This window comes from Cyprinodon tularosa, unplaced genomic scaffold (assembly GCF_016077235.1).
Source record: "Cyprinodon tularosa strain WSP-4 unplaced genomic scaffold, ASM1607723v1 ctg896, whole genome shotgun sequence".
Taxonomy (NCBI): Eukaryota; Metazoa; Chordata; class Actinopteri; order Cyprinodontiformes; family Cyprinodontidae; genus Cyprinodon; species Cyprinodon tularosa.
In genome coordinates, this window is record NW_024039669.1 from 139,759 (window position 1) to 166,353 (window position 26,595).

Consider the following 26,595-nt stretch of genomic DNA (forward strand, 5'->3'; position numbering starts at 1 on the left):
GTGCTTTTGAATTGTAAATGTGTTTTGCACTTCTCAGCCACCGTAAAAGACAAATTAAAAAAATGAAATCAGATAAAATACGATATAAAAAAATCATCGGAAGCCTTAATAAAATGGATAGGAGACTTTTATTTTGAAAAGCTTGTTTAGGTCAGTACCAACGCTTTTCATTGGCTGCTTTGTTCAGCCAATCAGAGGAGGCATTGCTGTCTGCTAGTTTTCTTTCCTCCACGTGAGTCCGTCAGCTGAAGCTAGCAGCTCCGCCAGCATGGTGAGTTAAAGCAACATTAATGCTGCAGTTTGACGCGAAGATTGTTTCTACCTTTAGAAATGTCCGCCATGCTGTCATCGAGCAGGCAGATAAGAGGAGCTAGCAGGCCAAGAGGAGCTAGCAGGCTAAGAGAAGCTAGCAGGCTGTCCACCATGATCAGATGTTTTGATGAAAGGCTCCATTAGAGCTTCTCGGTTCGGCACTGAGGACAAAAGCTGCTCCTCTGCTTTCCTTCTCTGATGGTTTCTACTCCTTTCTCCTCCTCCTCCTCATCCTGTATCTAGACCCTATAGATCTGCTCCCAGCTCCAGAATCAGATCAATCAGATTTTGCTGCTGCTGATTAGAAATGTTTAAACTTTGCTAACTTTGTCCTTACAAAGAATAATGGTAGCAGATCAGACATGTTATAGATCAACATGTTATAGATCAACATGTTATAGATCAACATGTTATAGAGCAACATGTTATAGAGCAACATGTTTATAGATCAACATGTTGTAGATCAACATGTTGTAGATCAGACATGTTGTAGATCAACATGTTATAGATCAACATGTTATAGAGCAACATGTTATAGATCAACATGTTATAGATCAACATGTTATAGAGCAACATGTTATAGAGCAACATGTTATAGAGCAACATGTTTATGGATCGACATGTTGTAGATCGACATGTTATAGATCAACATGTTATAGAGCAACATGTTATAGAGCAACATGTTTATGGATCGACATGCTGTAGATCGACATGCTGTAGATCGACATGTTGTAGATCGACATGTTATAGATCGACATGTTGTAGATCGACGTGCTGTAGATCGACATGTTGTAGATCGACATGTTGTAGATCGACATGTTGTAGATCGACATGTTATAGATCGACATGCTGTAGATCGACATGTTGTAGATCGACATGTTGTAGATCGACATGTTATAGATCGACATGTCATAGATCGACATGCTGTAGATCGACATGTTGTAGATCGACATGCTGTAGATCGACATGTTATAGATCAACATGTTGTAGATCAGACATGTTGTAGATCAGACATGTTATAGATCAACATGTTGTAGATCAGACATGTTATAGATCAACATGTTGTAGATCAGACATGTTATAGATCAGACATGTTATAGATCAGACATGTTATAGATCAGACATGTTGTAGATCAGACATGTTGTAGATCAGACATGTTATAGATCAGACATGTTATAGATCAACATGTTGTAGATCAGACATGTTATAGATCAGACATGTTATAGATCAGACATGTTGTAGATCAGACATGTTGTAGATCAGACATGTTATAGATCAGACATGTTATAGATCAGACATGTTATAGATCAGACATGTTGTAGATCAGACATGTTGTAGATCAGACATGTTATAGATCAGACATGTTATAGATCAACATGTTGTAGATCAGACATGTTATGGATCAGACATGTTATAGATCAACATGTTGTAGATCAGACATGTTGTAGATCAGACATGTTGTAGATCAGACATGTTATAGATCAGACATGTTATAGATCCGACATATAGTAGATCAGACATGTTATAGATCAACATGTTGTAGATCAGACATGTTATAGATCAACATGTTGTAGATCAGACATGTTATAGATCAACATGTTGTAGATCAGACATGTTATAGATCAACATGTTGTAGATCAGACATGTTATAGATCAGACATGTTATAGATCAGACATGTTATAGATCAGACATGTTGTAGATCAGACATGTTGTAGATCAGACATGTTATAGATCAGACATGTTGTAGATCAGACATGTTATGGATCAGACATGTTATAGATCAACATGTTGTAGATCAGACATGTTGTAGATCAGACATGTTGTAGATCAGACATGTTATAGATCAGACATGTTATAGATCCGACATATAGTAGATCAGACATGTTATAGATCAGACATGTTGTAGATCCGACATGTTGTAGATCAGACATGTTATAGATCAGACATGTTATAGATCAGACATGTTATAGATCAACATGTTGTAGATCAGACATGTTATAGATCAGACATGTTATAGATCAGACATGTTGTAGATCAGACATGTTGTAGATCAGACATGTTATAGATCAGACATGTTGTAGATCAGACATGTTATGGATCAGACATGTTATAGATCAACATGTTGTAGATCAGACATGTTGTAGATCAGACATGTTATAGATCAACATGTTATAGATCAGACATGTTATAGATCAGGCATGTTATAGATCAACATGTTATAGATCAGACATGTTATAGATCAACATGTTGTAGATCAGACATGTTGTAGATCAGACCTGTTATAGATCAACATGTTATAGATCAGACATGTTATAGATCAACATGTTGTAGATCAACATGTTGTAGATCAGACATGTTAGAGATCAACATGTTGTAGATCAGACATGTTATAGATCAACATGTTATAGATCAGACATGTTATAGATCAACATGTTATAGATCAGACATGTTATAGATCAACATGTTGTAGATCAGACATGTTATAGATCAACATGTTGTAGATCAGACATGTTGTAGATCAGACATGTTGTAGATCAACATGTTGTAGATCAGACATGTTATAGATCAACATGTTGTAGATCAGACATGTTATAGATCAACATGTTGTAGATCAGACATGTTATAGATCAACATGTTATAGATCAACATGTTATAGATCAGACATGTTATAGATCAACATGTTGTAGATCAGACATGTTATAGATCAACATGTTGTAGATCAACATGTTATAGATCAGACATGTTATAGATCAACATGTTGTAGATCAGACATGTTATAGATCAACATGTTATAGATCAGACATGTTGTAGATCAGACATGTTATAGATCAACATGTTGTAGATCAGACATGTTATAGATCAACATGTTGTAGATCAGACATGTTATAGATCAACATGTTGTAGATCAGACATGTTATAGATCAACATGTTGTAGATCAACATGTTATAGATCAGACATGTTATAGATCAGACATGTTATAGATCAACATGTTATAGATCAACATGTTATAGATCAGACATGTTATAGATCAACATGTTATAGATCAACATGTTATAGATCAGACATGTTATAGATCAGACATGTTATAGATCAACATGTTATAGATCAACATGTTATAGATCAGACATGTTATAGATCAACATGTTATAGATCAACATGTTATAGATCAGACATGTTATAGATCAGACATGTTATAGATCAACATGTTGTAGATCAGACATGTTATAGATCAACATGTTATAGATCAGACATGTTATAGATCAGACATGTTATAGATCAACATGTTGTAGATCAGACATGTTGTAGATCAGACATGTTATAGATCAACATGTTGTAGATCAGACATGTTGTAGATCAACATGTTGTAGATCAGACATGTTATAGATCAACATGTTGTAGATCAGACATGTTATAGATCAACATGTTGTAGATCAGACATGTTATAGATCAACATGTTATAGATCAACATGTTATAGATCAGACATGTTATAGATCAACATGTTGTAGATCAGACATGTTATAGATCAACATGTTGTAGATCAACATGTTATAGATCAACATGTTGTAGATCAGACATGTTATAGATCAACATGTTGTAGATCAGACATGTTATAGATCAACATGTTGTAGATCAGACATGTTATAGATCAACATGTTGTAGATCAGACATGTTATAGATCAACATGTTGTAGATCAGACATGTTATAGATCAACATGTTATAGATCAGACATGTTGTAGATCAGACATGTTATAGATCAACATGTTGTAGATCAGACATGTTATAGATCAACATGTTGTAGATCAGACATGTTATAGATCAACATGTTGTAGATCAGACATGTTATAGATCAACATGTTATAGATCAGACATGTTATAGATCAACATGTTATAGATCGACATGTTATAGATCAGACATGTTATAGATCAACATGTTGTAGATCAGACATGTTATAGATCAACATGTTGTAGATCAACATGTTATAGATCAGACATGTTATAGATCAACATGTTATAGATCAGACATGTTATAGATCAACATGTTATAGATCAACATGTTATAGATCAGACATGTTATAGATCAGACATGTTATAGATCAACATGTTATAGATCAACATGTTATAGATCAGACATGTTATAGATCAACATGTTATAGATCAGACATGTTATAGATCAACATGTTATAGATCAACATGTTATAGATCAACATGTTATAGATCAGACATGTTATAGATCAGACATGTTATAGATCAACATGTTATAGATCAACATGTTATAGATCAGACATGTTATAGATCAACATGTAGTAGATCAGGGGTGGGGATCAATGATGCGTCTTCAGGTCGCAGTCGTTTGCTCAGCAGTGAATTCAGTGTAAAGGACGGTAAAGCCGGGCGTTCACTGCGATGATTTTTTTTTTTTTTTTTTTTCCCACACTGTACGAGTAAACCCTGCGGTTTACTCTAGAGACACAGGAGTGGATTTTCACTCCTGTCCCGTCCCACTCCCACAGAAAAAAATGGTGTCCCGTCCCGATCCCTGGCCAGAGTAGAAATCTAAATCCTGTCCCGTCCCACTCCTGGTGAAATTACTCCCTCCCATCCCGCTCCCATTCTGAATGACTCCTGCTCCTGCACCCCTCCCATTCTGGTTGTTTTTGAGCGCGGGTGAAAAACTCAGAGCGGAAGCACTGTTGGTTTTTGGGTCCTGTAGTTTTTTTGACTCGCATTATAGTGTAGGCTTCAAGGAAAAAAAACTACAAAATGGCGGCGCCAGTACTGGATTTTTTTTCTTTCTATTTTATTTTATTATCGATCCTAGTTTTTTTTAGTTGCTATTGGTTTGCTCCCGTTAATGTTTCATCCTGTACCGTCCCGATCACGCGATCGTTACTAATACTGACTCCCATCCCACGGGAATCCCGAAAAAATTTCAGTCTCTAGTTTACTCGTACAGTGTGAGCTCACAGCTCACGATGTTTGTGCAGCACAACGCTCTGATGCGATCTACCTGCTCACACTGTACGTCTAAAAACCAGGTGGGACTCAGCTCCGCAGTGAGATGGCGCTACTCGGACTCGTCTATCAGGAAGCCAAACCAGTAGCAGAGGAACATGAAGCTCACTAGAGTGAAACGCGCTGCCTTGGATATTTGGGCAATTTAGTGCTGAAAGCCCTAAAAAGAAAAGGAGACGACGTATTTGGACAAAGACATGGCTGAGCTAACGTGGCTACTACGGTCTGACAGTTTGACAGAACTCTGTTTCACCCAAACCCCCGCCATGCTGCTGGGTTTTCCTCTGAGAGGAAGAAGAAGAAGCAGAATCCTTGTTGCCCACTGAGCGATTAGATTTACTCCTGCCCTTACGATTCCTGATGGGGAGGGGGTCATTAGAGGCTGATGGCCCCTCATTGCCCCCTGCACACTACATGATGCACGATCAGCGTGAAAGTCGGCCCAATCGAAAGATTCTCGCACGGTTGGAAAATCGCCTCAAAAATTGCCCGGCTGAAAGGGAGGTTTGGTTAGAAACTTTCAGCTTTGATGGTTGGAATGTTTCTCTGTCTAAATCTGAAGCAGAATAATCCAGAATAGTGACTAAACATGCATGAAATCTTCTAAAGCTTAAGGCTGTGGTGGTGTTATGGTGAAAACTGCTCTAGTTTATTACCCTCTGTCTGTCTCTCTGTGATGATGTCATAGCTCCGTCGTGAGGTGAGGCTGAGGCGGGAGTACCTGTACAGGAAGGCGCAGGAGGACCGGTTGCGAACAATAGAGGAGAAGAAGCTAAAGCTGAAGGACGCCCTTGACAGTGAGACCAACGCGCCTCGCCGCCTCTTCCTCTGTTATTCTGCATCAGCAGCCGCCATGCTGTAACGCGCTCCTGTTTATGTCCACAGAAAACGCTCCGCTGCCATCTGAGGTCCGCAAAGATGCCCTGGGGCTGCAGAATTTGGTGGAGTATGACGACGAGGGGGCAGAAGGCGAGTGTCTTTCTGACTTTGATGGCGGCCATGTTCTCCCTCTCAGCTGCTCTGACCCTCGGCTCTTCTGTTCCTCAGGCGTCAGTTCTCACATGGATGACGAGTACAAGTGGGCCGGGGTGGAAGATCCCAAAGTGATGGTGACCACGTCCAGAGACCCAAGCTCCAGACTCAAGATGTTTGCTAAGGTCTGATCTTTATGTTGAAATGTTGTTTGGGTCGAGGTGCTGAGGTCATGTTGATGATGATCTGAGAACATTTCCATGTTCTCAGATCACCTCCAGTCTCCTGCTCTAGCGTTACCAGAGCCAACTTCCCATCATGCATTGGAAAAATGAAATCCTTTGACCTGCAGCAGCTCTGTAACCGGGGTCACCGCCCTAAATCTTAGAACCAAGCGACTGGACGTCTGTCAGCTTTCAGTCAGGATGTCTTCAGGTTTTACATCTTTGATTGCTTTCAAAGGAATAAAACCCTGAAGTGGAGGTCGGCCAATAAATCTACCTGGAAACAGAAAGCTGATCAATATCCCTAGAAAACGTTCAATAGATCCTCTGAACTTGGATGAAGAATGTTACATATCCTGTGATGATACTCGATGTCATGACCATGGTCAGAGCCGTGGTCAGCGACATGGTCAGAGCAATTCAATTCAATTCAGTTTATTTATATAGCGCCAAATTCACAACACATGTCATCTCAAGGCACTTTCCAGTTCAACCAGATCATACAGTCAAATTGATACAAAGTTTTCTATCTAAGGAAAACCAGTTGATTGCATTGACTCATTGACTCTTCAGCAATCCCTCACACTAAGCATGCTTGTAGCGACAGTGGAAAGGAAAAACTCCCTTTGAACAGGAAGAAACCTCCAGCAGAACCAGGCTTAGTGTGAGCAGCCATCTGCTGAGGCCCACTGGGGTTCAAGGAGACAGAAGCAGACATAGAAAAAGCAGCTGTAAAAGGCGGCCCCGTCCAGGAAACACACAGCCAGGCAGACGAGCTCCAAGGCAGCTCCCATGCCAGAGGATGAAGAGAGCACATCCAGCCAGTCACGGTCAGAGAAACAGGACCACACTGGAAAACAGGCCGATCTCCAACATCTATAAACAAGGGTGTTGATAGAAGCAGCACAGCTGATGTTTCTTTCCAGGATGACGTCACAGCCAAACAGGAACAGACGAGGCAAAGCTACTCTGAGGAAAAGCAGAGAGAGCAGAAGGTTAGAGATTGAACTAACAGATTCTGCAGTTAGGAGAACAGCGAGAGAATGAAGCAGAATGATGAAAAAGGGGTCCCTATGTCCTCCAAAAGTCTAAGCCTATAGCAGCAGAACTATAGAGATAGATCAGGATAACCTGAGCCACTCTAACTAGAAGCTTTATCAAAAAGGAAAGTTTTAAGCCTAGCCTTAAAAGTAGACAGGGTGTCTGCCTCACGGACTAAAACTGGGAGTTGGTTCCACAGGAGAGGAGCCTGAGAACAAAAAGATCTGCCTCCCATTCTACTTTTAGAAGTTCTAGGAACCACTAGTAAACCTGCAGATTGAGAGCGAAGTGCTCTGTTAGGAACATAAGGAACAATCAGATCTCTGATATCAGATGGAGCTTGGCCATTTAAGGCTCTATATGTGAGAAGGAGGATTTTAAATTCTATTCTGGATTTAACAGGAAGCCAATGAAGAGAAGCCAGGATAGGCGAGATATGATCTCTCTTTTTCATTTTCATTAGAACTCTGGCTGCAGCATTTTGGATCAGCTGAAGGCTTTTAACTACAGTTTGTGGACTTCCTGATAGTAAAGAATTACAATAGTCCAGCCTTGAAGTAACAAATGCATGGACTAGTTTCTCAGCATCACCCCTGGACAGGAGATTGCTCATTTTTGCAATGTTCCTCAGATGAAAGAAGGAAATTCTAGAAACCTCTTTGATGTGGGATTTAAATGACAGGTCCTGATCAAAAACAACGCCAAGATTTTTTACTTTATTATCTGAAATCAGTTTAATCCCATCCAAATGAAGTGACTGGCTAATCAGCTTCTTTTTCAGAGACTCTGGTCCAAAGACTATAACTTCTGTTTTGTCTGCATTCAGAAGCAGAAAGTTAAGAGTCATCCAGGTTTTTATGTCTTCAGACATGCCTGTAATCTATGTAATGGGTTAGCTTCATCTGGATTTATAGACAGATATAGCTGGGTATCATCAGCATAACAGTGGAAATTAATCCCATGCTGTCTAATAACTCTACCAATTGGGAGCATGTATAAAGTAAAGAGAATTGGTCCTAGCACTGATCCCTGTGGTACTCCACAGGTAACCTTTGAGCGTGTTGAAGATCTATCATTAACATGAACAAACTGAATTCGATCAGATAGATAAGATTTAAACCAGTCTAGAGCTGTTCCTTTAATTCCAACAAAATATTCAAGTCTTTCTAAAAGAATATTATGGTCAACTGTATCAAATGCAGCACTAAGATCCAACAGGACGAGCACAGATACAAGTCCAGTATCTGAGGCCATGAGAATATCATTAGTGACTTTCACCAGAGCTGTTTCAGTGCTATGATGAGCTCTAAAGCCAGACTGAAACTCTTCAAAAAGTTCATTATGGTGGAAGTGATCGCAAACTTGTTTAGCAACTACTTTCTCAAGAATTTTGGATAAGAAAGGAAGATTGGATATAGGTCTATAATTGACCAAGTCATCTGGGTCAAGAGACGGTTTCTTAAGCAGAGGTTTAATTCCAGCAACCTTAAAAGCTTTAGGTACATATCCCTGTAACAGAGATAGATTAATCACATCTAAAATGGAGGAGGAGATCAAAGGGAATACCTCCTTAAATAACCTGGTTGGAACTGGATCTAACATACAAGTTGAAGGCTTAGATGAAGACAATAATTTTGCTAATTCAGAAAGTTCAACTGGATCAAAGCAGTCTAAACCCGGTTCAGATTCCATGACTACCTCAGGTACAATCGCGGATAGAGGAGTGCTTATGATCTTATTTTTAATAAGATCAATCTTATTTATAAAGAATCCCATAAAATCATTGCTGCTAAGAGCAGGTGGAATGGACGGTTCAACAGAGCTATGGCTCTGGGTGAGTTTGGCAACTGTATTAAAAAGAAATCTAGGATTATTCTTATTCTCCTCTATTAATGAGGAGAAGTATGCTGCTCTTGCTTTACAAAGGGTCCTCTTATACAGCAGTAAACCATTTTTCCAGACTAGGAAGGACTCTCGCAGGCCTGTGGAGCGATATTTTCTCTCCAGTTTCCTAGCATTTTGCTTCAAAGTACGCAGCTCTGCATTAAACCAAGGAGCAAGCTTTCTATTTTTAACGGTTTTCATTTTCAAAGGAGCTGCGTTGTCTAAGGCAGTACGCAGAGAACTAGCAACCCCATCAACAAAATCATCAACCTGTGAAGGGGAATAAGCTATGCTTTCGCACTCTGCAGCACTGCTCAGCGACACAGAGGAGAGAGAAAGTGAAGCAGATTCTTTAAAATGTATAACTGCACTATCTGATAAAGATCTACTAAAATGTAACCTTCTTTTGGGGGAGGAGAACTTTGTTAAAGTAATCCTGAAGGTTATTAGAAAGTGGTCAGAGAGGACAGGGTTGTGAGGAAATACTGTTATTTCTTCACATTCTATGCCGTATGTCAGCACAAGATCCAAAGTATGAAGTTGAGAATGCGTGGGACTATTCACATTTTGAACAAAGCCAATAGTGTCTAAGATAGCATTAAAGGCTGCTCTTAAGCTATCGCCTTCAATGTCAGCATGGATGTTAAAATCTCCCACTATGATGACCCTGTCAGTATTTAATACCAAATCAGAAAGGAACTCTGAAAACTCATCTAAAAATTCAGAGTAAGGACCTGGTGGACGATACAAAGTTACAAAAAGAAGAGGTTTTCTTGCTTTGAAATTTGGATCAGGGAAATTAAGGGTTAAATGATCAAAGAGTTGTAGGTATTAACTGTTTTGGGAGTAATCAGTAAGTCAGACTGGAAGATTGTTGCTACTCCTTCTCCTCGCCCAGAACTTCTGGGGATGTGAAAATGTAAATAGCTTGAAGGAGTTGCCTCATTTATGCTCACATAATCCTCTTGCTGCAGCCAGGTTTCTGTAAGGCAACACAAGTCAATGTGATTATCACAAATCAAGTCATTAACTAGTAGACTTTTAGAGGAAAGCGACCTTATGTTAAACAGACCGCATTTAATCGTTTTAACTTTTTCCCCAATTGGAGTTATTTTGATTTTAATTAGATTATCATGATTTACTCCTTTGGGAATCTTTGCTAATTTATTAGATTTTGGTCGTGGACAAGACACTGTCTGGATGGAGTAAAGAGTGGGTAACAGTAGAGAAGCTGCAGAGATGTGTGTTAAACTACAACTCTGCTTCCTGGTCTGCACCCTGGGTGGTCAGGGTTTTGGAGGACTAATAAATGTGGCCAGATTCCTAGAAAGAAGAGCTGCACCATCCAAAGTGGGATGGATGCCGTCTCTCCGAATCAGACCAGGCTTTCCCCAAAAGGATTGCCAATTATTAATGTAGCCCACGTTGTTTTCAGGACACCACCTAGACAACCAGCGGTTGAATGACGACATGCGGCTAAACATGTCATCACTGGAGTGTTCAGAACCATGGTCAGCACCATGTCTGTGCTCAGCTACATATTCAGAGGCATGTTCAGCACCGTGGTCAGCGTCGTGGTTAGCACCGTGGTCAGCCGCGTTCAGCACAGTGGTAAGAGCCGTTCTCAGAGCCGTGTTAAGCACCATGTCAGTGCTGTGTTTAGCACTGTGGTCAGCGTCATGGTTAGTGCTGTGGTCAGAGTTGTGTTCAGCTCTGTGGTCAGTGCTGTGTTCAGCACCGTGGTCAGCACCATGTCAGTGCTGTGTTTAGCACTGTGGTCAGCACCATGTCAGTGCTGTGTTTAGCACTGTGGTCAGCTAAATATTCAATGCCATGTTCAGCACCGTGGTCAGCGTCATGGTTAGTGCTGTGGTCAGAGCTGTGTTCAGCACCGTGGTCAGCACCATGTCAGTCCTCTGTTCAGCGCCGTGTTCAGCTACATGTTCAAAGCTGTGTTCAGAGCCATGGTCAGCGTCGCGTTCAGAGCCGTGGTCAGCCCCATGGTTAGCTACATGTTCAGCACCATGGTCAGCGCCGTGCTCAGAGCTGTGGTCACCTACATGTTCAGCGTCGTATTCACCACCATGGTTAGAGCCATGGTCAGCACCAGGTCAATGACATGTCAGCGCCGTGTTTAGAGCCTTTTTAGCACCATGTTTGTTTCATGTTCAGCACCATGTTAGCTACGTGTTCAGCACCATGTTAGCTTCGTGTTCAGCACCATGTTAGCTTCGTGTTCAGCACCATGTTAGCTTCGTGTACAGCACCATGTTAGCTTCGTGTTCAGCACCATGTTAGCTACGTGTTCAGCACCATGTTAGCTTCGTGTTGAGCACCATGTTAGCTTCGTGTTCAGCACCATGTTAGCTATGTGTTCAGCACCATGTTAGCTTCGTGTTCAGCACCATGTTAGCTTCTTGTTCAGCACCATGTTAGCTTCGTGTACAGCACCATGTTAGCTTCGTGTTCAGCACCATGTTAGCTAAGTGTTCAGCACCATGTTAGCTTCGTGTTCAGCACCATGTTAGCTTCGTGTTCAGCATCATGTTAGCTTCGTGTTCAGCACCATGTTAGCTTCGTGTTCAGCACCATGTTAGCTTCGTGTTCAGCACCATGTTAGCTTCGTGTTCAGCACCATGTTAGCTTCGTGTACAGCACCATGTTAGCTTCGTGTTCAGCACCATGTTAGCTACGTGTTCAGCACCATGTTAGCTACCTGTTCAGCACCATGTTAGCTACGTGTTCAGCACCATGTTAGCTTCGTGTTCAGCACCATGTTAGCTTCGTGTTCAGCACCATGTTAGCTTCGTGTTCAGCACCATGTTAGCTTCGTGTTCAGCACCATGTTAGCTTCGTGTTCAGCACCATGTTAGCTTCGTGTTCAGCACCATGTTAGCTTCGTGTTCAGCACCATGTTAGCTTCGTGTTCAGCATCATGTTCAGCGCCGTGTTCAGCACCATGTTAGCTACGTGTTCAGCACCATGTTAGCTTCGTGTTTAGCACCATGTTAGCTACGTGTTCAGCATCATGTTAGCTTCGTGTTCAGCATGATGTTAGCTTCGTGTTCAGCACCATGTTAGCTTCGTGTTCAGCATCATGTTCAGCGCCGTGTTCAGCACCATGTTAGCTACGTGTTCAGCACCATGTTAGCTTCGTGTTCAGCACCATGTTAGCTACGTGTTCAGCACCATGTTAGATTCGTGTTCAGCATCATGTTAGCTACGTGTTCAGCATCATGTTAGCTTCGTGTTCAGCACCATGTTAGCTTCGTGTTCAGCACCATGTTAGCTACGTGTTCAGCACCATGTTAGCTTCGTGTTCAGCACCATGTTAGCTTCGTGTACAGCACCATGTTAGCTTCGTGTTCAGCACCATGTTAGCTACGTGTTCAGCACCATGTTAGCTTCGTGTTGAGCACCATGTTAGCTTCGTGTTCAGCACCATGTTAGCTTCGTGTTCAGCATCATGTTAGCTTCGTGTTCAGCACCATGTTAGCTTCGTGTTCAGCACCATGTTAGCTTCGTGTTCAGCACCATGTTAGCTTCGTTTACAGCACCATGTTAGCTTCGTGTTCAGCACCATGTTAGCTACGTGTTCAGCACCATGTTAGCTTCGTGTTCAGCACCATGTTAGCTTCGTGTTCAGCACCATGTTCAGCGCCGTGTTCAGCATCATGTTCAGCGCCGTGTTCAGCACCATGTTAGCTACGTGTTCAGCACCATGTTAGCTACGTGTTCAGCACCATGTTAGCTACGTGTTCAGCACCATGTTAGCTTTGTGTTCAGCACCATGTTAGCTTCGTGTTCAGCACCATGTTAGCTTCGTGTTCAGCACCATGTTAGCTTCGTGTACAGCACCATGTTAGCTTCGTGTTCAGCACCATGTTAGCTACGTGTTCAGCACCATGTTAGCTTCGTGTTGAGCACCATGTTAGCTTCGTGTTCAGCACCATGTTAGCTTCGTGTTCAGCACCATGTTAGCTTCGTGTTCAGCACCATGTTAGCTTCGTGTTCAGCACCATGTTAGCTTCGTGTACAGCACCATGTTAGCTTCGTGTTCAGCACCATGTTAGCTTCGTGTTCAGCACCATGTTAGCTTCGTGTTCAGCACCATGTTCAGCGCCGTGTTCAGCATCATGTTCAGCTTCGTGTTCAGCACCATGTTAGCTACGTGTTCAGCACCATGTTAGCTACGTGTTCAGCACCATGTTAGCTACGTGTTCAGCACCATGTTAGCTTTGTGTTCAGCACCATGTTAGCTTCGTGTTCAGCACCATGTTAGCTTCGTGTTCAGCACCATGTTAGCTTCGTGTTCAGCATCATGTTCAGCTTCGTGTTCAGCATCGTGTTCAGCGCCGTGTTCAGCACCGTGTTAGCTTCGTGTTCAGCACCGTGTTAGCTACGTGTTCAGCAACGTGTTAGCTACGTGTTCAGCAACGTGTTAGCTACGTGTTCAGCACCGTGTTAGCTTCCTGTTCAGCACCATGTTAGCTTCCTGTTCAGCACCATGTTAGCTTCGTGTTCAGCACCATGTTAGCTACGTGTTCAGCACCATGTTAGCGCCGTGCTCAGCACCATGTTAGCTACGTGTTCAGCACCATGTTAGCTTCGTGTTCAGCACCATGTTAGCTACGTGTTCAGAATCATGTTCAGCGCTGTGTTCAGCACCATGTTAGCTACGTGTTCAGCACCATGTTAGCGCCGTGGTCAGCACCATGTTAGCTACGTGTTCAGCATCATGTTCAGCGCCGTGTTCAGCACCATGTTAGCTACGTGTTCAGCACCATGTTAGCTATGTGTTCAGCACCATGTTAGCGCCGTGGTCAGCACCATGTTAGCTACGTGTTCAGCATCATGTTCAGCGCCGTGTTCAGCACCATGTTAGCTACGTGTTCAGCACCATGTTAGCGCCGTGGTCAGCACCATGTTAGCTACGTGTTCAGCATCATGTTCAGTGCCGTGGTCAGCTAGGGCGTCAGATCTGAGGGCCTCTGCTGAAAATATGCTGAAAATTGAAAACCTGAAAAAATGTGTGTAAAACTTAAATGGCGATTTTACAAAAACCGTTAAAGATATCAAAAAGCTGACCTAACCAGAAATAGCTGAATGTTTAAAGATCATTTTAAAAGGAGGACTGTGATCCGCCCAGCCTCTCTGCTTTGATCTGATTAGATTCTTCCAGCAGAAAAAATGTTAAAGAATTTGTGGCGGACAGAAAGTTCCTCCAAATCTGCATCCAAGCCTTTAGGTGAAATTATGACATCTGCTTCCGTTTCCCATCATTGTCTGATATAATCAGCTGAGTTCCTATTCATAGATGTTAGATGTGTTTTTGCCAGCATATGAATCCATAAATATTTGTATTTGGTTTTGCATCCAAGTCAGGGATTTTGATTTCCTTCCTAAAGAAGACTTGTATCTGTAAATAACGATAGAAATCTTCTCTGCCCACCTCATAAGTCCGACACAATTCCTCAAATTTAACTAACTCCCCATTTACAGAATGCAGTGGTTCCCTGTCTTGTCCATCTCCTGTATTCATGGTCTATCGATGCTGGAAGGAAACGCAGGTTTTATGGAGGCCAACTCAATACTCCTATCGGTTTGTGGAGGTTGAACTTTTTAACGACCTCTGCCCACTTCCTCAAAGAGAAACTCAAACAAGAACTTTGGTATACCTGGAGCCGCCCATCCAGACTGTATAGGATAGTCCATTAAAGAAAGCTCAATGTCCTCCATTTTGCCTCATAGGTCGGGTTACACCAGCACACCAGGGGTCTAATCTGGCCAGATAATAATCTGCTGGGCACGGCAAACCCGTACCTCCTGATCCCCCAGTAGCGTCAGGGTCCAGTATCTCACTCTTGGCCTTTTCTTGTTCCATATAAACCTTGAAAAATGCTTATCCCACTCCCTAAGTTGTTTTTTCTGGAACCTCTACTGGAAGTGCTGCTAATACGTACAATAATCTTGGGATGACATTTATCTTTATTGTTCGGATTCTGCTGCTGAAATCGAGAGGAAGGAGGCTCCACCTGTCCAGGTCTTCATATACCTTATTATTAATTCGTTTGTAATTGACGTCATATAATTGAGACAAATGTTTTGTTAAAATAACCCCCAAGTTCTCCATTTGCAGTTGGATCAAATAGGTCAGAATTTAAGTTTTTTGTTTGTTGAGTTTATAACCTTAGAGTCTGCCATATGTTACCAAGATGGTCCTAAGCAATGAAATACCAGATCCAGGGATTATAATTACTAACACATCATCAGCGTATAAACATATTTTGTTTCCCTCATTCCCTATTGTCACCCCCTCCAACCCAGGCTCCTCCCCAATAACCGGAGCCAGTGGTTGGATAAAAACATTGAAGAGGCTTAATGAGCAGCCCTGCCTACATCCTCCTCGTAATGTTATTTGACTCGAAAGGCTTCCATTCATTTTAATTCTTGCTTTTGGCGAGGAATACATCGTTTTTATAAATGAAATAAATCTATCACAGAACCTAAATGTCTTCATTACTTCAAATAGAAACTCCCATCCTACGGTATCATATGCTGAGAAGGACTGATTCTCTAGTTATATGATCAATAACATGAACGGCCTTTCTTATACTATCATGTGTTTAACTGTTACCGATGAAACCTGTCTGGTCCTCATCCATCAGGGAACTTAATCTCTTAGCTAATATTCCTGCGTATATCTTATAGTCTTTATTTAATACACTAATTGGTCTAAACCCTTTAGGATCCGTTTATTCCTTCCCTGCCTTTGGTAGGACGGATAGAAAAGCTTCTCACCATGATGGTGGAAGAGCAAACACGTGTGTTGAGCGTCCACAAAGTGTTTTTAGGATTCCTAATTAAATAGATTTTCATATTTAAACCAGAATGATCAGAAACGTCTCTTTGGCCTATTATACAATCTCTCCCTCTGTGAAGGTCCCTATGGAACATAAAAAATAATCAACTCTAGTCTGTACATTATGCCTAATAGAGTAAAAGGTAAATTCACGCTCATGTTTATGAAAATATCTCCATATATCTATGAGTCCCAACCTTTTTTTTATTGCTTTTCTAAGTGAGTTTTTCTTCGCTCTATGCGAGTTGTTTCATTTCTGGATTTAGGAGCAAATTAAAATCGCCTGCACATATAAATGTGCCGCATGCTTCTGCGGCCACAAGACTGAATACTTCTTAAAGAAATCGGCCGTGCCTTTTCCAATGACTGCTGATTCCTGTCGTTTAAAATTATTTCTATATCTTTTACTCTTTTTGATGTATTAATCATAGTTCAACACAAAGTTTTACATTCCGTCTTCTTCTGGTTGCTTCTGTACACTTTTTGGACTGTATTTACTTCTGCATACTTTCTACTATTGCAACAATATTGGTATCAAAACGTTCAGCTGGTTAAGGATATTCCTGCTATGATTCCTGTTATTCATAACTTTCACAGTTTTGGAAATATTACGCTTTTTATGAAAACTTTGGCCCCATAGGAATGAATGGGATTCTGCCAAAGTTCTGCTAAAACTTTCAGCTAGAAACACCATTCAACTTTTAAAACGTTTCTGCATCTTTCTGCTATTACTGTTTAACTTTTTGCTATCTCTGCTTCAGTGAAGTTCAAACTTTTGAAGAATTTTTACAGATTTTCGGATTTAAATGGAAGTCAATGATCTTTGAGCTCTAGAATGTGCTACGCTAGCGTTTTCAAACATTTCACTCATGCCAAACAACTTCTACTCACTCGCTAATTTTTCACTCTATCTAGACACATCAAAATGTAGAGATTTATGTCAGGATTCAACTCACACATTTTAATTCTATCCAGCTTGTAATGATGACACTCTATGCTGATCAACTCACACATTTTATTCTATCCAGCTTCTAATGATGACACTCTATGCTGATCAACTCACACATTTTAATTCTATCCAGCTTCTAATGATGACACTCTATGCTGATCAACTCACACATTTTAAGTCATTTCAAATGGTTTTTTCAGATCTTCACATTTCCACATATGATTTCACTATTATTCACTACCATCTTTTTCAACATTTTACTTCCTATCATGAAGCTACTCCTTGTTTTCTTCAGCTAGATAAGATTTAAGTTTTTTTTTCTGTTTTTTACTATTTATTTAGCTGTTTCTGCTATTTTATTAAATGTCGTCATTGTTTCAAATTTGGCATGATTCTGCTGTCTTTCTGGACAGGCATTAATCTCTTGCTCTCTTGTATGATTCTGCTGTCTTTCTGGACAGACATTAATCTCTTGCTTGATTCTGGTGTCTTTCTGGACAGGCATTAATCTCTTGCTTGATTCTGCTGTCTTTCTGGACAGGCATTAATCTCTTGCATGATTCTGCTGTCTTTCTGGACAGGCATTAATCTCTTGCATGATTCTGCTGTCTTTCTGGACAGGAATTAATCTCTTGCATGATTCTGCTGTCTTTCTGGACAGGCATTAATCTCTTGCTCTCTTGTATGATTCTGCTGTCTTTCTGGACAGGAATTAATCTCTTGCATGATTCTGCTGTCTTTCTGGTCAGGCATTCATCTCTTGCATGATCCGGCTGTCTTTCTGGACAGGCATTAATCTCTTGCATGATTCTGCTGTCTTTCTGGACAGGAATTAATCTCTTGCATGATTCTGCTGTCTTTCTGGACAGGCATTAATCTCTTGCTCTCTTGTATGATTCTGCTGTCTTTCTGGACAGGAATTAATCTCTTGCATGATTCTGCTGTCTTTCTGGACAGGCATTAATCTCTTGCATGATCCGGCTGTCTTTCTGGTCAGGCATTCATCTCTTGCATGATCCGGCTGTCTTTCTGGACAGGCATTAATCTCTTGCATGATTCTGCTGTCTTTCTGGACAGGCATTAATCTCTTGCATGATCCGGCTGTCTTTCTGGACAGGCATTAATCTCTTGCATGATCCGGCTGTCTTTCTGGACAGGCATTAATCTCTTGCATGATTCTGCTGTCTTTCTGGACAGGCATTAATCTCTTGCATGATCCGGTGTAGGTACCAGATTGACTCGGGCTGCCAGATTGACTCGGGGGCCTGCGCCTTTTGAGATGCGTCAGAGCGTCCGCCATCTTAAATGTGGCAAATCTGCAGTTTCTCAGTCACTTAAACAGTATCAGAGGGACTTTAATCTCTGAATATACTTTGTATTCGTAGTATTTTTGGTTTTGTAATATTACAAGTTTATTTTTTGTATCCCTTTAGCTTCATTCTCCTGAATTTATTCTCGTTACAAATGCAGACCGCGGGCTCAATGTAGTTTGTTTGAGTGGCATTGCCATATTGTCACGTCATCGGGAGGCGCAAGGCCCATGGCGAATTCGGTGACGTCATCAGAAGGTGCAGGGACCATGGAGAATGTCTTCGTAAAATTGTCCGTTTACAAACAGCAATCCCGCTTTCGAATAAAACCTACACCCCGCTATAATTACTTTAGTAAGCTGTCCAGACCAATCAAAATGTTTTGCGCAATTGTGCAAACGTTAAAACAATTATGTATTGTGACGTCATCAAAAGGCGCAGGCCCCCGAGTCAATCTGGCAGCCCGAGTCAATCTGGTACCTACACCGGCTGTCTTTCTGGACAGGCATTAATCTCTTGCATGATCCGGCTGTCTTTCTGGACAGGCATTAATCTCTTGCATGATTCTGCTGTCCTTCTGGACAGGCATTAATCTCTTGCAAGATCCTGCTTAGGGCTGGGTGATAATTCAATAACGATATATATCGATCGATAGACGTGTGGCGCAATAGAAAAAAAGAGGGTCGATAAAAAAGAAACGCAGTTTTCCTTCCTTCTCATTGTAGCCTAGCATGTAGGTTTATGCTAGTCACTGCTTCCTCCCAACCAATCACAATCGCGGACCCAGGCATGCCGTCACCAAGCGCCGCCCTCTCAAACCACAACACAGAGCACATGAAGATGTCGCAGCAAGGAGAGTCGGAGGAAATTGTTTCAAAGAAAGGTTTTTGTAGTTCGCCAGTCTGGCAGTATTTCGGTCATGGCAAGTCGGACCAAAAACAAACCAAAGTCATCTGGAAAATGTGTCGGGAACCAGTGAAAACCAGTCTGATAACGAAACCAGCTTTTTTTTTATCATCTCAGCCGCTCACAGCCGCAGGAGTACGAGCTGTGTAGGCCCCCGACGCGGCTCTCCTCCGAGGAATCTTCGGAAAAAATATATATATTTTCAGTTCTGGGCAGTTTCCCACGTAGTTCTAACAATTGAGATAAAAATGCTGAGGGGCCAGAAACTTCAAAGTAATAACTCAGGTTAAAGCAGGAAACGGGGGCGGCGGCGGTGGGGGGCATTTATTTATTTGTTATATTTATTTTGGTCACTTTTCTGGTCACTTTAGTTTATTCTTTGTCAGTATTTAATAACATAACTCAGATCTCTTAAGTTATTTTTCTTTAAAACAATTCTGTTATGGTTAAAAAAGTTGGTTAAATAAAGATTTAATTTGAAGTCTGTGTTTGTGTTTTTTATTAAAATTAAATAATTTAGCAATATTATAAAAAGTCCAGGCAGAGCTGCACATAAAATATGGTTTCAAATCTTTTCAATAATTATCGATATCGATCAATATGCATTTTTTTTTATCGATAAGCTTTTTTTCTATATCGCCCAGCCCTAATCCTGCTGTCTTTCTGGACAGGCATTAATCTCTTGCATGATTCTGCTGTCTTTCTGGACAGGCATTAATCTCTTGCATGATTCTGCTGTCTTTCTGGACAGGCATTAATCTCTTGCATGATTCTGCTGTCTTTCTGGACAGGCATTAATCTCTTGCATGATTCTGGTGTCTTTCTGGACAGGCATTAATCTCTTGCATGATTCTGGTGTCTTTCTGGACAGGCATTAATCTCTTGCATGATTCTGCTGTCTTTCTGGACAGGCATTAATCTCTTGCATGATTCTGCTGTCTTTCTGGACAGGCATTAATCTCTTGCATGATTCTGGTGTCTTTCTGGACAGGCATTAATCTCTTGCATGATTCTGCTGTTGGCTCCAGCTGCTGCTGAACCTCCAGGCTCTGTAATGCAGAATCCTAAATGTTAAATGTTTTAACTTCCCACCTCTTCCAAACCATTTGATGTACAAACATCAAACTTGTTGCAGACCATCTTCAGACCGTTCTAATGCCTTCGTTGAAGGAATTTTTCCATGTCTTTTAGGGATTGGTCGTGCAGCTTGGTTGTATCTATTATACTATTATTCCTATGGTGTTCTCTCCTGTGCAGACTTTAGCTCATAGAGTGTTTATAGATGCGCTGCCTTTATAAAAAGTTCTCAACAGTTCTCAACTTTTAAACACTTTAATCAAGCTTCTTATTCATTCTTCAACTCTTTAGTCCTTAAAATGCTCCTTTTTTTCACTAGATAAGATTCCGGGTTTTTTTTGCCATTGCTTTGTGGTTTCTGTTGGTTGGATTTCAGTCTATGTTGTGAACTTATGTTACGAATTAGCAGCAAGCAGAAAAGCTTAATGCAGAAAGAGAGCAGAATAAAGCATGTTTCTGCTGTTGGCTTCAGCTATTTTTAGGAAACAAATTAGGCATTGTTCTTTTTTACCATTTCAGCAGCTTTTGCTTTAAATTTCAACTTGTTTCTTGCATTTTCACCTGAAAGCTTACAGTTTAGCATACAGCATTCACACTGCATTTTTGAAGGAAATGCAACTTTTTCTAGTTTTTATTCTGTATTTTTGTTTCTCTAACATGAAATAGTTGTAATGTGACAGGATGTCAAAGGTCAAGGTGCATGACCTTTTCCTGGCTCCTAGATGGAAGCGCTGTCTGTAGAATTAGGAGGTAGTGAATAAAGTTTAATTTGATGTTTTAGGAGGTGAAGCTGATGTTTCCTGGAGCCCAGCGCATGAACAGAGGAAACCATGAGGTTGCTGCGCTGGTGAGAGCCTGCAAAGCCAACAATGTGACAGACCTCGTCATCATCCATGAAACCAGAGGACAGCCAGGTACTCGGTGGCCCCCGGCCCCCGCTTCAGGCCCCTTCACTCCATGCTTAGCTGTTGAACAGCAGTTTTATCCTTACTGCATCATTTTGGTTCTTTCATTGGTTCTAACAATTATTACTCTTTAATTTATCAATCACTAATTCATTATTTACAAGATGGCTACCAACGCTGCAGCCTTGGGCCCCGAGACAATGTCCCACCTGGGGCCCCGGGACAATGTCCCACCTGGGGCCCCGAGACAATGTCCCACCTGGGGCCCCGAGACAATGTCCCACCTGGGGCCCCGGGACAATGTCCCACCTGGGGCCCCGGGACAATGTCCAAACCAACAATGGCCCACATAAAGGAAGGTCTGCCTTTGGATATAAATCCAGATTAGGAAGGTCTGCCTTTGGATATAAATTCATATTAAGGAAGGTTTGCCTTTGGATATAAATCCAGATTAGGAAGGTTTGCCTTTGGATATAAATCCAGATTAGGAAGGTTTGCCTTTGGATATAAATTCAGATTAAGGAAGGTTTGCCTTTGGATATAAATCCAGATTAGGAAGGTTTGCCTTTGGATATAAATCCAGATTAGGAAGGTTTGCCTTTGGATATAAATCCAGATTAAGGAAGGTTTGCCTTTGGATATAAATCCAGATTAAGGAAGGTTTGCCTTTGGATATAAATCCAGATTAGGAAGGTTTGCCTTTGGATATAAATCCAGATTAGGAAGGTTTGCCTTTGGATATAAATCCAGATTAAGGAAGGTTTGCCTTTGGATATAAATCCAGATTAAGGAAGGTTTGCCTTTGGATATAAATCCAGATTAGGAAGGTTTGCCTTTGGATATAAATCCAGATTAGGAAGGTCTGCCTTTGGATATAAATTCAGATTAAGGAAGGTTTGCCTTTGGATATAAATCCAGATTAAGGAAGGTTTGCCTTTGGATATAAATCCAGATTAAGGAAGGTTTGCCTTTGGATAAAAATCCAGATTAGGAAGGTTTGCCTTTGGATATAGATCCAGATTAGGAAGGTCTGCCTTTGGATATAAATTCAGATTAAGGAAGGTTTGCCTTTGGGTATAAATCCATATTAGGAAGGTCTGCCTTTGGGTATAAACCCAGATTAAGGAAGGTCTGCCTTTGGGTATAAATCCATATTAGGAAGGTCTGCCTTTGGGTATAAACCCAGATTAAGGAAGGTTTGCCTTTGGGTATAAATCCATATTAGGAAGGTCTGCCTTTGGATATTAATCCAGATTAAGGAAGGTCTGCCTTTGGGTATAAATCCATATTAGGAAGGTCTGCCTTTGGATATTAATCCAGATTAAGGAAGGTCTGCCTTTGGGTATAAATCCATATTAGGAAGGTCTGCCTTTAGGTATAAACCCATATTAAGGAAGGTTTGCCTTTGGGTATAAATCCATATTAGGAAGGTCTGCCTTTGGATATTAATCCAGATTAAGGAAGGTCTGCCTTTGGGTATAAATCCATATTAGGAAGGTCTGCCTTTGGATATTAATCCAGATTAAGGAAGGTCTGCCTTTGGGTATAAATCCATATTAGGAAGGTCTGCCTTTGGATATTAATCCAGATTAAGGAAGGTCTGCCTTTGGGTATAAATCCATATTAGGAAGGTCTGCCTTTGGATATAAACCCAGATTAAGGAAGGTTTGCCTTTGGGTATAAATCCATATTAGGAAGGTCTGCCTTTGGATATTAATCCAGATTAAGGAAGGTCTGCCTTTGGGTATAAATCCATATTAGGAAGGTCTGCCTTTGGATATTAATCCAGATTAGGAAGGTCTGCCTTTGGATATTAATCCAGATTAAGGAAGGTCTGCCTTTGGGTATAAATCCATATTAGGAAGGTCTGCCTTTGGGTATAAATCCAGATTAAGAAAGGTTTGCCTTTGGATATAAATCCAGATTAAGGAAGGTTTGCCTTTGGATAAAAATCCAGATTAGGAAGGTTTGCCTTTGGATATAAATCCAGATTAGGAAGGTCTGCCTTTGGATATAAATTCAGATTAAGGAAGGTTTGCCTTTGGGTTTAAATCCATATTAGGAAGGTCTGCCTTTGGGTATAAACCCAGATTAAGGAAGGTCTGCCTTTGGGTATAAATCCATATTAGGAAGGTCTGCCTTTGGGTATAAACCCAGATTAAGGAAGGTTTGCCTTTGGGTATAAATCCATATTAGGAAGGTCTGCCTTTGGATATTAATCCAGATTAAGGAAGGTCTGCCTTTGGGTATAAATCCATATTAGGAAGGTCTGCCTTTGGATATTAATCCAGATTAAGGAAGGTCTGCCTTTGGGTATAAATCCATATTAGGAAGGTCTGCCTTTGGATATTAATCCAGATTAAGGAAGGTCTGCCTTTGGGTATAAATCCATATTAGGAAGGTCTGCCTTTGGGTATAAACCCAGATTAAGGAAGGTTTGCCTTTGGGTATAAATCCATATTAGGAAGGTCTGCCTTTGGATATTAATCCAGATTAAGGAAGGTCTGCCTTTGGGTATAAATCCATATTAGGAAGGTCTGCCTTTGGGTATAAACCCAGATTAAGGAAGGTTTGCCTTTGGGTATAAATCCATATTAGGAAGGTCTGCCTTTGGATATTAATCCAGATTAAGGAAGGTCTGCCTTTGGGTATAAATCCATATTAGGAAGGTCTGCCTTTGGATATTAATCCAGATTAAGGAAGGTCTGCCTTTGGGTATAAATCCATATTAGGAAGGTCTGCCTTTGGGTATAAACCCAGATTAAGGAAGGTCTGCCTTTGGGTATAAATCCATATTAGGAAGGTCTGCCTTTGGGTATAAACCCAGATTAAGGAAGGTTTGCCTTTGGGTATAAATCCATATTAGGAAGGTCTGCCTTTGGATATTAATCCAGATTAAGGAAGGTCTGCCTTTGGGTATAAATCCATATTAGGAAGGTCTGCCTTTGGATATTAATCCAGATTAAGGAAGGTTTGCCTTTGGGTATAAATCCATATTAGGAAGGTCTGCCTTTGGGTATAAACCCAGATTAAGGAAGGTCTGCCTTTGGGTATAAATCCATATTAGGAAGGTCTGCCTTTGGGTATAAACCCAGATTAAGGAAGGTCTGCCTTTGGGTATAAATCCATATTAGGAAGGTCTGCCTTTGGATATTAATCCAGATTAAGGAAGGTCTGCCTTTGGGTATAAATCCAGATTAAGGAAGGTTTGTTTATATAAAGTTTGTTGTCGCTGACTGACGTGAACAACCTGCTGGATGTTCTTGTGTGTTTGCAGACGGTCTGGTGGTTTGCCACCTACCATTTGGACCCACAGCTTATTTCACGCTCTACAACGTGGTGATGAGGCACGATGTTCCAAACATCGGCACCATGTCGGAGGCCTACCCCCACCTCATCTTTCACAACTTCTCCTCACGCCTGGGCAAACGGGTGAGAGCTGAGCGTTCTGCAGCTTCTGGGGATATTGCTTTACATCCATTGTGCTGAAAACGATTCATTGTGGTGGTTCAGGTGTCGAATATCCTGAAGTATCTGTTCCCGGTCCCCAAGGACGACAGCAGGCGGGTCATCACCTTCGCCAACCAGGAGGACTTCATCTCCTTCAGGTTGTTGTGAGGAAAACAAAGTAACTTAAAGATTGAACTTTTGATTGATCTGTTTTTTTTTTTTTCTAGGCATCACACCTATAAGAAAACTGACCACAGGAACATAGAGCTGACAGAAGTGGGACCTAGATTTGAGATGAAGTGTAAGTAGATCTACAGCTAGATCTGCTCTCATGCAGAGATATTCATTTTAATTGAATGTCGCAGATCAGCACTTATATTCACTTTAGCTCTACAGCTCTGATTCACATCCCATCATCTTCGCTCACTGAACAGAAAAAAGCTCAATCAGTCGGGTTTTCTAAGGGCAGCCGTGGTTCTGAATAAAGAAAATAGAAATGAAAGAGCTTTTATGTTTTCTACCAAATAGAAACCTGGAAAGTTTGGGTTTGAATTGGTTTGTTTTGATTTGCTGCAACTTGTCCTTCTGAGAACATCTAATCCACGATAGATCCAGATGTTCTGCTCTGCTAATGGACCTTAGAGCAGAGGAAGCTGTGTGTGTGTGTGGGGGGGGCCCATCCAGAATGGCCTAGTCCAAACATGGACCTCGTTCCACTGACAAATCTGTGGAAAGATTTCAAAACTAAAGTTTGGAAACATTGTTTACAGGTTAAAGCTCCCGAAAGTCTGGTTTAAACTACTAAAGGTTGTTGGTTGAATAACAGAAAAGGTTTGATCCAGTGAGCAACAAGATTTATTATGAACCAACAGCTTAGAGGAACTCGGCATCAGAGGATTTGATATATAATCTGATATTATAATCTGATCCTAATCAGGATTAAAGTGGTAGGGGAGCTAATGGACCATGACCTCTGACCTCTTTATCAGGGTTGTTTTCAGAATCTGGTTTGGATTAGCTTTTATTATTCACATTTATTCCATTTTTTATCTCCTTGTTAATGAATAATCTCAAACTTCAGGTATGACTAATAAAATCTTTTAATATGTAGATATTAAATACTATTATAAAGGTAAACAAACTGAAGTCTGCTTAAACTTTACTTCCAACCTGTCATGGACTTCAAGGCATCGTGTGGAAAAATGTTCAAACTATTATTTTTCTCCAACTAGAACAGTTTGAGGTTTAAAAGTTTTTGATCTTATCTCCTCTTTAGTGTACATGATCAAGCTGGGTACCCTGGAGAACGAGAGCACAGCGGATGTGGAGTGGCGTCATCACCCGTACACGCACACGGCCAAAAAAAGGAAGTTCCTCAGCGTGGAATAAGAAGGAGTCCATCAACCAACTGTGGAGTTAATTAATGCTTCAGGCCTCGTTAGAGCAGCCTAGCAGAAACTAAAGGCCATCAGTTATACTAACCTTTCTCACGTCTGTATATATATCTATATATATATAGATATATATACATACATAGAGAGAGAGAGAGCGAGAGAAAAAAAAGGCTGCAGTAATTCTGGGTTTAATTAAATATTTCCTCCTGGCATCCTGATTGGTTGCGTCCATTTTTACTTTTATGTGATTTTTTTCTTTTTAATAAAATCCGTTTATTAATTGTGTTTCCA

At 40.9% G+C, this 26,595-nt stretch overlaps 2 protein-coding genes across 2 annotated transcripts; both read left to right on the forward strand.

Annotated features, from left to right (window-relative positions):
• The first annotated feature begins 160 nt into the window (after positions 1 to 160).
• Positions 161 to 26,589, forward strand: imp4 (IMP U3 small nucleolar ribonucleoprotein 4). Its single transcript, XM_038273881.1, has 9 exons — positions 161 to 271; positions 6,019 to 6,127; positions 6,216 to 6,299; positions 6,378 to 6,487; positions 21,337 to 21,469; positions 24,738 to 24,892; positions 24,974 to 25,068; positions 25,138 to 25,211; positions 26,187 to 26,589. Exons 1-9 carry the CDS (start codon positions 269 to 271, stop codon positions 26,297 to 26,299), a joined length of 876 nt encoding a protein of 291 aa, XP_038129809.1. The 5' UTR covers positions 161 to 268; the 3' UTR covers positions 26,300 to 26,589.
• On the forward strand, positions 331 to 1,792 carry LOC119775795 (keratin-associated protein 4-9-like). The gene is given in 4 exon segments (XM_038273874.1): positions 331 to 356; positions 760 to 793; positions 795 to 916; positions 1,009 to 1,792. Coding segments are annotated over 4 exon segments (492 nt in total). The 3' UTR covers positions 1,319 to 1,792.
• Positions 26,590 to 26,595: the final 6 nt, after the last annotated feature.